Source organism: Erpetoichthys calabaricus, chromosome 3, assembly GCF_900747795.2.
Source record: "Erpetoichthys calabaricus chromosome 3, fErpCal1.3, whole genome shotgun sequence".
In the NCBI taxonomy this organism is placed as follows: Eukaryota; Metazoa; Chordata; class Cladistia; order Polypteriformes; family Polypteridae; genus Erpetoichthys; species Erpetoichthys calabaricus.
This window is the reverse complement of record NC_041396.2, coordinates 15,856,926-15,869,937: the sequence shown is the minus strand read 5'-3', so window position 1 is coordinate 15,869,937 and position 13,012 is coordinate 15,856,926. Positions and strand designations below refer to the sequence as shown.

The 13,012-nt window shown below is 37.2% G+C and overlaps 2 protein-coding genes across 7 annotated transcripts in view; one reads left to right on the top strand and one right to left on the bottom strand.

Annotated features, from left to right (window-relative positions):
* The window catches only part of supt3h (SPT3 homolog, SAGA and STAGA complex component), a 518,283-nt gene extending 507,116 nt beyond the window's left edge, over positions 1 to 11,167 (bottom strand). For 2 of the 3 annotated variants that reach the window (XM_051924455.1, XM_051924456.1), the window contains exon 1: positions 7,292 to 7,451. The gene's annotated coding sequence lies outside the window, so the exon portion shown is untranslated. Of the gene's footprint in view, positions 1 to 7,291; positions 7,452 to 11,008 lie in introns of those variants that run through there. The other variant, XM_028796401.2, reaches the window with a different exon arrangement.
* Positions 1 to 13,012, top strand: part of runx2a (RUNX family transcription factor 2a) — a 197,605-nt gene that overhangs the window by 44,449 nt on the left and 140,144 nt on the right. For 2 of the 4 annotated variants that reach the window (XM_051924441.1, XM_051924439.1), the window contains exon 3: positions 11,216 to 11,475. In XM_051924441.1, the coding sequence (XP_051780401.1) occupies positions 11,216 to 11,475 (260 nt within the window). Of the gene's footprint in view, positions 1 to 8,624; positions 9,597 to 11,215; positions 11,476 to 13,012 lie in introns of those variants that run through there. The other 2 variants (XM_051924440.1, XM_051924438.1) reach the window with 2 other exon arrangements.

Here is a 13,012-nt window from a genome sequence, read left to right as displayed (position 1 = left end):
TTTTTTGTAAACTACACCATTAAAATGTGACAAGACATTTTTATTACTTTATAGAGGTTTTGTAATTTATATAATTTTCTTAAACCTGCTTAATCCAATTCAGAGTCACAGGCGACCACAGTCTAATATAAAAATATGCATATAGGCTTAACAGAAAATCTGAATAGAAAACAAAAAACCTAACTGAGGAAGTTATCAGAAATAAATAAAAAATTAAATAAAAACGTCCATGTATTGTGTAGTGTTTTCACCTGTGCTGTCATGCAGTACAAACTTACATTAATAAATAAAATGAGGTCATCTGGAAATGGTAAAAACAAACTTAGACATCTTACAAACAATATGTTCTGATATTATCTTCAGAAAGCCCTCGCTATGCTAGAAACACTACATTTTAGTTTAGACAGACACTGAAATTCTTGCAGCCAATTCAAACACCAGATTAATGAGACAAGGATTTAAAGAAAGACCTAAAACAAGAAAACTGGCAAAAGCAAACAAACCATTCTCTTTACGTTTTCAGTAACATGTTCTAAATTTCTTTCTATGCCTCAACTGTATTAATCATTTATAACCACATTTACTACAAGCTTTAATTAGTGAGCAAGTCACTCAATACATTACCTCAAAGCTACACTTTCATGCATAACGTTGTAGGTTCATGAATGTGAAGGAAATTAACCGAAGTACGTGCACTACTAATACAACACACCAAAGGATTATGTCAAATATTCCTCATTCTGTTATGTTTGGTATGGTGGGTTTAAGAAGTGGTACTAATGCAACATAATTTTGAAATTATATAGGAACTTATGACATCAACATAGTGCATTGTATTTGGGCCCAGTTCTATTATATATGCTTTCAAATTTCCTGAATTCACATTTCTCTCATTTTTGAAGCAGATATTGAACGGAATGGAAAACAGTGGAACGAGATCACTGTAATTAAAACATCTTCAAACCATGATTAACTGTTTCAACAAACATTTTTAAATATGTTAATCCCTACCTTTTTATTTTTCTGTAAATATCATAGACCTGTACCATTTCACGGCAGCATGAATTAACTAATCCATGGGAGATTTCTTAGTGAAGATGTGAATTACAAAAAAGCCATGAAGACCACCAAAGAGGTTTCTTAACAAAAAGGCAATACTGATTTTTTTTTCCTTTTTATTTTATTTATGAGTCAATTCAGGATCAACAATGCGATTAACAAATCACATGTAAGTTTATGGGAGGTGTGTCCGTGAACTTGATTTGTTTAACCTTTGAAGTAATTAAACATTTTTACTTTAACCAATTACAAAGCTTAATAATTCTTTCCTGCACAGGAGTTTCTTTTAAAATAAATTATAGTGTACCTCATACATTAGTTCTCTCAATAAACTCTCGTTCCATTGTAAAAATACATATAAACAGATGATCAGTAATCTGCAAGCTCAATGACTGGCTGGTCCATTGGTCCTGATTAAATTTTTGACAGCAACACACTTTAATAAGTTGTGTTATTAGGTTTTAAGCTGTTACATTGACTCAATTAGATAGATAGATAGATAGATAGATAGATAGATAGATAGATAGATAGATAGATAGATAGATAGATAGATAGATAGATAGATAGATAGATAGATAGATAGATAGATAGATAGATAGATAGATAGATTATTAATCCCAATGGGAAATTCACATTCTTCAGCAGCAGCATACTGATACAATAAATAATATTAAATTAAAGAATGATAACAATGCAGGTGAAAAACAGAAAAACAGACAATAACTATGTATAATGTTGAATGTTAACGTTTACCCCTCTGGGTGGAATTAAAGAGTCGCATAGTTTGGGGGAGAAACGATCTCCTCAATCTGTTAGTGGAGCAGGACAGTGACAGCAGTCTGTCGCTGAAGCTGCTCTTCTGTCTGGAGATGATTAGGTAAATAAATAAAAGTAAGCTATTAAGAATTTTACTTACAGTATAATAAAGGTCCTTATTATTAGGTTTGAAAAGCCATAGTTGTTATACATTTAAAATTGCAAACAATCTGAATTTATTGTAAACTGATTTTTGCTCTTAACTGATTTCATTATTTTATTGTGCAAATACTCATTCTAATGGTTCCGCATTAATCCATTACTTCACGATTCCCTGAACTTGACTTTTCCACTTTCAGAGTGATATATACGTCTATGTACCAGAATGCAAGTCCATGGACTTGACAAATCTCATAAGAAACGCTGCATCCAAATGAAAGTTGCCACAGCTATCAGCATTGTAAAATGATAAACGTCTATGAATTATGAGCAACACTGCTCCAGCTAAATTTACTCCACAGATGTTAATAGTTATACTGCAGTTATATATAAAATAGCACAAATACTGAGACAATGTAAAAATTTCAGACTCGCTGATTCTGTAAAAGTTAGTGTTCTATTATATCAAACTTTTTTCTCTTTCCATTCTGCATAAAATCTGAGATTGAAACTGTTTTTCCACCATCACTACAAACTACATGGGTTAAGTAACATATAAAAAATATATATACAGTATATTATTTTGGGTAGAGTATTTCTTTAATGATGAGAGGGAGCTGGAGCCACCATCCAAAAAGGAATGAGCACAGGGTTGTAACCAATCCTCGACTATATACTGGTACACCAGAAAGAAAGTAAGCCTACAAATACACACTGAAACCATTTAGTTAACAACCAACTCAATCAAATTACTGTTCTGTTATTCCTGACAGCTTAAACCAACATTATAGAAATCCATGGGTAATCAGTATTGAAATTAGACCTGTAATCATTCGCCCTTTTCTCTATCATATAATGACAGAATTGTAAATACCCAACAAATCTTGAAAGATCACCACTATTGTGAATTCAATTTATTTTAAAATATTTCGGAAATAAGTAAAAAATAGTAATGTAGTTTGAAAGTAACATTGTTAATTAATTTTAAGATTGGCGGGAGCCAGTCCTAGGGTGCAATACTTATTTTTTCAAATGGAATTGAGATTTGGTGTAGCCAACAGGAAAATACACTCACAAAGCCTTAATTTAAACTTAACCAATAATCACAAGTAGGGTACAAAGGAGGAATAAAAGGTTTTTAACCACAGAAACACTTCAAACTCATGCTGTTGCTTCCTTGAAAACAATATACTGTAAATGGTGATTTTAGACATTTTAAACAGTTTAGGCTAATGAAAAAATGACATCCCACACAATCAAAGAAAGCATTCAGAAATGTATAATACGCATGTTAGTGAGTGCCATAATATAATCCATAAATCTAACAAAAAGCTGATGAAATTGTATAATCAGTGACCATCGGTGAAAACATGAAAAAATATCTCAGTGAGCATTGTGGCAAAAAAATTTTTTTTATTAATTTAGCACATGTTCGTTTACAGAAAATAAAATCAATATAGTTTTGAAAACTGGTTATAAAATCTGCAATGGTAATAATCTTTTGTTTTTTTTTTAACAAAAAAAATAGGTTGTTTCATGTTAAATGTACAGGAAATCTAAAGTGGATCCCAAAGTGTTTCATATCTGTTACTGATTAATGCCAAATTTTGAAATGCAAAGCCTAAAAGAGATGACACACTGTTCAATAAACTGCACAATTGCTCGTATTCTTACATTAATAAAAACATTTCCCCCATATGATCCACTGCACTAAAACATGTTCTCCAAAACTCAACTGTCATCAAACAGTACAATCAATTCTCTGGGACAACTACTCAATTCACAGAATAAAAAGGAAGAAAGGTAGACATGTTTAGGTATATAGTCATTCTATCAATCTTTATTTAATATTGTGTCTTTCTTACAGAAAACCATCAATACAAAATAATAAAGATTCTTGACAAATAACAGGGCAATAAATACTGCAAAGAGATTATGAAAGTAAACATAAACCAAATTTAGTACAATTTACTTAGCTGTAGATTAACAATAAATGATGAAAAAACATAAACCACTACTGAAGTCTAACTCTAGTATTTTTACAAAGCATAACTGGCACAGATATAGCCAGCGAATATAAAATGCAAGCAAGAACAGGCGAATACTCAGTTGCAATTTGAATGTTTGAATGAGTCCTGCCAAGCCAAGCCAATGAAAAATTCAATATAAAGCAAATGAATTACCTACTTTTTCTGATCAGAGCTTATTGTGGCAAAAACAAGGGCAAAGCAAAAAATTAATCTTTATATTATCTCAATCCAATGCAAAGGAAAAATTGTGTTCAGAAAATAAACAGATGGTTATTTTGACTTAACGGTCTTTTCAGGCACTGGCACATCTTCAGGTAAACTTAAAATAGGTATGTTGGAGGGAAGAATAAATATATAATTATTCTGACCAAAAAATGACTGTCAGTTATAGTTAAGGTGATTGAAAATTCCGATGTGGCTTGGGGAACAGGTGAATGTGTACATGAAAAGTGGCTAAAAATATTAAAACTCATTAAAGAAACCGAAACCACTTAATTACTATTTCACTGCTACTGCCTCAAAGCTTCAGGTGACTGAGTTCAAATGCCCGCTCTGTCACTATAAAAAAAGCTCCATATGTTTGCTTGCATTTTTCTCCGTGTATTCCACTTTTCCACCCACATTCTATAGTCATGTATGCTAACAGTCAAAGTATTTGTGGGAATGTGCAATTATGCATTGGAATGGTCGGGCACCTCATGTTGCCAGAATAGATTCCACCTCCAGAACTGGAACTGGACAATGTGGAACAGAGAGTGAATGAAGTGTAGGAGATTAGATTAGATAAAATTAATTTTAATAAACGCAAGAGGAAATTTAGATGCAGACAGCAACAGAAACATAAAAAACCAAGGACACAAACTCACAGGACAAAAAACACAATCGATAAATAACTAAATAACCAAATAATAAATCAACACTGTTGTTATACTGTATTCCTTTTCATGCCGTGCACCTATAATATCTGTAGCCTTATTTTTTTTTTCTTTTTATGCAAGTACAGTGCAACCAGAAAGTATTCACAGTGCATCACTTTTTCCACCTTTTGTTATGTTACAGCCTTATTCCAAAATGGATTAAATTCATTTTTTTCCTCAGAATTCTGCACACAACACCCCATGATGACAACGTGAAAAAAGTTTACTTGAGGTTTTTGCAAATTTATTAAAATAAAAAAACTGAGAAATCCCATGTCCATAAGTATTCACAGCCTTTGCTCAATACTTTGTCGATGCACCTTTGGCAGCAATTACAGCCTCAAGTCTTGTTGAATTTGATGCCACAAGCTTGGCACATCTATCCTTGGCCAGTTTTGCCCATTCCTCTTTGCACACCTCTCAAGCTTCATCAGGTTGGATGGGAAGTGTCGGTGCACAGCCATTTTAAGATCTCTCCAGAGATGTTCAATCGGATTCAAGTCTGGGCTCTGGCTGGGCCACTCAAGGACATTCACAGAGTTGTCCTGAAGCCACTCCTTTGATATCTTGGCTGTGTGCTTAGGGTCGTTGTCCTGCTGAAAGATGAACCGTCGCCCCAGTCTGAGGTCAAGAGCGCTCTGGAGCAGGTTTTCATCCAGGATGTCTCTGTACATTGCTGCAGTCATCTTTCCTTTTATCCTGACTAGTCTCCCAGTTCCTGACGCTGAAAAACATCCCCACAGTATGATGCTGCCACCACCATGCTTCACTGTAGGGATGGTGCCAGGTTTCCTCCAAACGTGACGCCTGGCATTCACACCAAAGAGTTCAATCTTTGTCTCATCAGACCAGAGAATTTACTTTCTCATGGTCTGAGAGTCCTTCAGGTGCCTTTTGGCAAACTCCAGGCGGACTGCCATGTGCCTTTTACTAAGGAGTGGCTTCCATCTGGCCACTCTACCATACAGGCCTAATTGGTGGATTGCTGCAGAGATGGTTGTCCTTCTGGAAAGTTCTCCTCTCTCCACAGAGGACCTCTGACAGAGTGACCATTGGGTTCTTGGTCACCTCCCTGACTAAGGCCCTTCTCCCCCGATTGCTCAGTTTAGTTGGCCGACCAGCTCTAGGAAGAGTCCTGGTGGTTTCGAACTTCTTCCATTTACGGATGATGAAGGCCACTGTGCTCATTGGGACCTTCAAAGCAGCAGAAATTTTTCTGTAACCTTCCCCAGATATGTGCCTCGAGACAATCCTGTCTCGGAGGTCTACAGACAATTCCTTTGACTTCATGCTTGGTTTGTGCTCTGACATGAACTGTCAACTGTGGGACCTTCTATAGACAGGTGTGTGCCTTTCCAAATCATGTCCAGTCAACTGAATTTACCACAGGTGGACTCCAATGAAGCTGCAGAAACATCTCAAGGATGATCAGAGGAAACAGGATACACCTGAGCTCAATTTCGAGCTTCACGGCAAAGGCTGTGAATACTTATGGACATGTGCTTTCTCAATTTTTTTATTTTTAATAAATTTGCAAAAACCTCAAGTAAACTTTTTTCACATTGTCATTATGGGGTGTTGTGTGTAGAATTCTAAGGAAAAAAATGAATTTAATCAATTTTGGAATAATGCTGTAACATAACAAAATGTGGAAAAAGTGATGCGCTGTGAATACTTTCCGGATGCACTGTAAGTTAGAATAAGGGCAAATAAATATTGCAATGTATTTTAACAAAGTGAAATAAAATTTGACCTTCAGCTTAGGAATTCTCTACATATTGATATCCATGTCAGTATGTATTTTAACCTAGACACTTACAGTATTTTATATTCAAAACAGTTAAATGGCTTTTTGTAGATTAACAGGAGAGGCACTACAAGAATTCATATAAAGATATAAAAGTCTCTGTATTATAAAGTGTTTTATCAAGTTTTCAAGGGGAAATATTTGCTTTAGCTGAGACAAATAACATAAAACATAACACAAAACACTATAATAATAACCATAGAAATAAATCCGTGCGTCAGATGTTTGCAGAAGATGAAAGTGAAAACTTAACGTTTCTGGTTCACATGCCATACTTCGCTTGCACACTCAGGATTCTCATTGGTAAACATACTAAAACAGACCTTTTACCTAATTAAGAAAATTACTTTCTAGTTCTCAGAATGTCTTATTCCTCTTCTCAGCAGATATCGCACGCGTGAACGAATTGTCACTGCCGTTTATAAGCAAACATGCAAGCAAAACAATAGCCCACGTTGAATTTCGGCCGTGGGGTCATTCGTTGTTTAAGCATGTGTGTAACAAACAAACGACTCTCTCTTCTTCGTCCACGAATGCACTGCCATCGTCTTTCCATTGCTTACCTCTCTGTGTTGTTTGTATTTTTTAACTCGTCGCCTGTTTCTTTCGCATCACTCAATTCCTCCTCCCACTTCTCGCACTAAAACTCCTGTCAAAGAGCGCGCTCGATCCTCTCGCACGCATGCCTCAACGCGCGTCAATGACGTAGGCGTCTGTTGACTTGTGGGAATTGAAGTCCTTACTTTCACTTACTTTCACGCACTTCTTTCGTTCTTGAATTTGTAGTTTTTGTTTAATTCCGCCACATCGTCTGCTGCTCTCGTACGCCCCCTTACTCTGGAGGACCTTTGTCTTTTTACTTTCAAAGCCTTTTAGGGTTTCTGCATTGGCAATCTTAGGGACGCCGAAACCCCTTCTGCTCTGCTGTTTGCATACATTCATAAAATTATGCAGATCTATGTAAGTGTTTTTTACATACTTAAAAAAGTTAAATTAATTTTGATAATACCCTAAAGTTACTTTGTCTGTGAAAAGTATTCACAAAGCCAAGACCATAAACTCAAAACTTAAGTTTATATAGTTCTCTAGTGAAGTAGAATTCCTGTTTATGAGTATAAAAAGAATGTCAAGGCCAATAAAGAGCAAAGATGCTAAAACATATCATTTACTTAAAACTATTGTTGAGAAGTTATTTATTTGATTTTATGTGTATTTGTATTGTATGCATAATGTATGTGTATGTGTCCCCAGTCTAAGTTCTTTTGCTTTTTTATTTTATTTTATTTTTAATAATTGTTGAATATGTAATTCTGTTCTTATAATACTTTCATTAAGGAATTTATGATGAAGAAATTCCTATCTATCTGAAATTAAAAAAAAGACAAAAATATTTTGTAACTGGTGGTTAGTAAAATTGACCAATAAGAGCTTTCAACATCTTTTGCAGTAGTTTATAAAAAGGCTAATGTAATAATTTAATTGTATAAGGATGGCACTGTTACAGAGTCTATAGCGGTATACAACTAGCAATATCATTTCAATACCCATGTTTTAAATATGCAGCTGGCATGTTTTCCCCATGTTGACATGAGGTTATTTTTACAACTGCACAGCTGAGAAATTTAATAATACTGCTGTTTTAGAGCAATACAAAATAACGCTGATAAAGCTGTATTTGCTTTATTGTATGTTTAATAATCCATATCAAGACAATTTACATTTCATGTTAAATGGATCTTTACGGATAGTTAACTCTGAAAACCAAATGAAATAAGTTAAAACCCTATATGGGCAGGGTGTAGGCGTCATTGTTTATTATTTCCATTAGGCTTATGAATATTTACTGAGATAAAATTTGTATATATATATATATATATATATCAGACGCAGGTGAAGTACCATGCACAAAGTCACACAGTGCCAATAGCGGGGTTTAAACCCACACCGTTTAAAGTCCAAATCATTAACCACTACGCCACCCTGCCTGCCCTTTGGTGTTCTGGGTGGCGTGTCTCCCATGTGGAATCTACTAATCCTGGCCCTGTGCGTGTGGGTTTACTCCTCCTGCAAACCAGAAGTTGTTAATTGCAAACTGACATCTGTAAAAGCGTGTGCCATCAGAAACTCTGGGGGCGTCCCGTCTAAGGATGGTCCTGGTTGACCGCTATTTTCGGTGTAAATCGGGTTTTAAAAAGTTGACGGATGGATGCCTGGGGTATTAAGGCATTACTGTAGCAGTTCCGTTTTACTACACCTTATTAATTGGCTCACGTGTATAACGCAGCGTCTTAGTCTAACCTCCTTGGTCTTTTTTATTTGCTTTAACAGTAAAAAGGGGGTTCAGTTAGTCTAGTGCAGCCCCCATTCCTAACCAGTGAAGATCGGGGCAGGATTAAATACTAACCTTCTTCCCCAACGCAGTTTCTCCAGTGAAAACATAACTTCCTTCAAGGTCTTTCTTCTCACTGCGCCTTGAGTTAGATTAGTCAAAAGGAAGTGACTCATTTCTCCTAAAACTGCCAGTTTGCGCGTTCTGTGCTTCTCGTAGTGCTAATAGAGGAAGACATTTTGCACCCGGACGTGTTGGGGACCGTAAAAGCTTGTTCTTTGTTGTTTTTTGTTTGCTTTGTTGTTACAGCATCCATTCGCATTACGTTGCCTTTTTTTCTCGTTCTCTTCGGTGTTTTCTCCTTAACCGGTACTGTTATGAATAGGAAGTGCCGCCTGAGGCTGACAGTGCATTGCAGATGACCGGCTTTCGCCTCATGTCTGTATCCCAGATTGCAAACCGGGGCCCAGATCGATGCCGGATCGCCAGGAAAAGTGTAAAATATAAGATCTCAAATGAAGATTCCGAATCGAGCACGGGTAGGCGCCTTTTCCCTCTGTCTTTCTTTCTCTGTTTCTTTTAGGATGTAAATATAATACTTAACAAACCTGACTGGCACCAATGAATAATAAGTTTGGGAGTCCTTACAACTAATCATTTTCTGTGCCCGTTTTTTGTTATCAGGGCAGGCTTAGCAATAGTTGTAACTTTAAGGCGTATCAAAGCGGGGGAGACTATTGTCCCCGAACAGTTCGACTATGTGTCATTAGACCCACAGGAATACGGGTAGAACATGCAAAAATCATACAAATGCCATCTAGCCAGTAAATGAACCGGGGTTCGACCGCAGTAATGCGCAAACACTAATCGTTGCCGCTTAACGAACTTATTTTGGATATTTATTGTAAAACTGTACACTCAACTAGTGACGATGTGGGAAAGTTTACCATTAAAAATAATAATCCGATGCGCTCGGTATCTCCCGTGGGCTGAAACCGTAACGTTCATCGCAAGAAAGAAGGTGGCTTCTAACCACGGGAGTGATCAAAGAGGGACGGACGGACGGACCTCACGCGCGGCGCAGGCTCACTTGCTTATTTATTTTGAAGGCAGCGGCGTGATGAGTGGCTTCGCACCACGTGTTGGAGTCTCATCAGCATAATGACTGTTTGGGACCGTATATATAAACCACAAAAACCTGATCATTAGGAATTCATGCCTCCAAAGTCCAACCGCATTTCAGGACAAAAAGGGCTGTGGTTTTTTGAGCTTCTTCATTCTATCGACCGCAACTTAAAAAAAAAGACCCAGAGAGAGACTTGGGGGGTATAGGGTTAAGTCTGTTAACCCTATAGAACAGTTTATTTCGGAATATATTGTGGAAATTTGTTCTGTAACGGAGATTTAAAAAATAAGCAAATCATATTAATGTTTAAGAACTTTGTGATATTAAAACGTGACAGAGATTCCAAAGGATGGTTTTTTTTTTTCATTTTTGAATAAAAACAAAAGTGTTTGATTTTGGGGGGGATTTTTCTACACCATGTATTTTTTTAATTAGTTCTGAGATTTATTTTTTTTTTGCCATTACGGACTCGAGTAATTCAAACGGCTTTTCAAAAACTGATTTTTTTCCGCAAGAAGAAGGTTCCAAAATTCTAGTTCAAACAGTAAAACAAAATACATTCCGAAGCGTACGATTGCAGAGAGTCGGAGTTTATCAAGGCAGCAACGGGGGCAAGGCAAGAACCGATCCTGGACGGGACGTTAGTCTTTCAAATCAAACATCAACGAGGGAATTCTTTTTTGCATGTTATATTAAAATGGTTTCGCTTTTGTCTTGCCGGTCGTTTCTGTCTTCTTTAGATAGTGTACAAATGTGATCTGAGCCTACATGCCTGGCTGCCTATGCGTACAGAACGCGGCAGACAGTTGGACCAGAGAGACTTACCGCTACTAGCGGAGCGACTTTCCGATTTCCTCCGTGGGTTACTGGTGGGGACGCGCTGGAGCTGAAATGCTGCGCCCCACTTAGTGCCGCGAAGAGCTGCTCGGTACCGGTATCTCGCGCCCTGCGCCCCTGCCTTTTTTTGAGTCCCCTGTATTTTTTTTTATTTTTTTTTTCTAATTGTGGTTGTTGTAATGCGCATTCCTGTAGATCCGACCACCAGCCGGAGGTTCAGCCCCCCGTCCAGTAGCTTACAGCCTGTCCCGGGAAAGATGAGCGAGGTGAGCCCGGCGGCAGCGGTGCAACAGGATGCGACAGCTCCTCGGCTGCGACCGCACGACAACCGCACCATGGTGGAGATCATCGCCGACCACCCGGCCGAGCTGGTCCGCACCGACAGCCCCAACTTCCTGTGCTCAGTGCTCCCGTCTCATTGGAGATGTAACAAGACTCTGCCTGTCGCATTCAAGGTAGGAACCATGGCTCTGTTTACTACTGCTCTTTTTCTGTGTTGCTTTTTTTTCTTCTAACTGCTTGGCAGTCGTGCTTCAACTTGTAATTATTATGCAGCTACAATACAGTGAGAAAACTGAGGGCAGACGTGACGGAAATTTCCAAATATATATTGCTACCCAAACTGCAACCCCCACATAGTATTATGATTCGGGTTACACATTCCTTGTGAATTGCCGCTACTGTATGAAAGGCGCTATAAACGCAACCTTTGCAGACAACATCAATGTAAAACCACAGAAGCCAAACTTGCTGCATTTTAATTGAGTTTAATTAAACGTCTGGATTTGTTCCCCGAGTTTTAAATAAGCGGCGTTAACCTCTTCGCTATTTTTAAAGGGTACGATACTGAAAAAAATAAAAAGAATCGCCAGATTAATCTGTCTGGGAGCGACGCCCCGTCAGGTAGCCCAAGGGCTTTGTGGTCCAGTAAAAGAACACAGCAAATGTGAAAATGAGCGCGCTTAACTAAGCTAAACTTGTCTCGGAATGAGAACGCAGGAGTTGTAAAGTGCGGCTTATCACGAAACTTAACTGAAACTGTCCTCTCGCCGCAAAGGACGAACCTGAAACATTGCGAGACCTTTCATCGTTGTTATGAGGCTTTAAAGACGGAGGAGAGCTACTATGATCGCGATCGGATTCGTAATGCCGCCGCGCTTGTGGCACACTTAAATATAGTCCGTGATCAATAGGAAGACAATAAGAGGCATGTGAGTATACTGTATTTCTGTACTTACCAGTACGTAATGTGCGCTCAAGGCAAGTGTGTGATACTGCAAAAGAACAATAAATAGTGAACCATGCGCGCGTCGGGGTGGTATGCACAGTTTAGTTAAAGCTCCACTCTGTATACTCCGAATAACCTCTAGATTAACTACAGTAAGTAATATTAATAAGTCAGTGGCAAAACGAATCTGTGTAATAAACATTTCTCGTTTCTGGAATCAACAATTTCAACCTTTCCTACAAAGTCATTAGAACTAGAGGAACAATACAGCTTTTAAAATAATAATAAACTAAGCAAGCAGATTTGTTAATCTACAGATGTAGAAAACGAAACACCAAAGAAAAGATTTTATGCTTTTATATACTTTAATAAAATATTATACCTATAAAATATTTGTATATTCAGTATAATGCCTCACCGTGACTGCGAAGTCAGTTTTCTTATTTCTTTTTAAAACTTTCTTCCTCTTTAGTCATTCTAGTGTGTTCAGACCAGTTTATATACTGTATATACACTGCATATATATATACTGTAGATAGATAGATATGAGAGGCACTATATAATAGATAGATAGATAGATATGAGAGGCAGTATATGATAGATAGATAGATAGATAGATAGATAGATAGATAGATAGATAGATAGATAGATAGATAGATAGATATGAGAGGCACTATATAATAGATAGATAGATAGATAGATATGAGAGGCACTATATAATAGATAGATAGATAGATAGATAGATAGATAGATAGATAGATAGA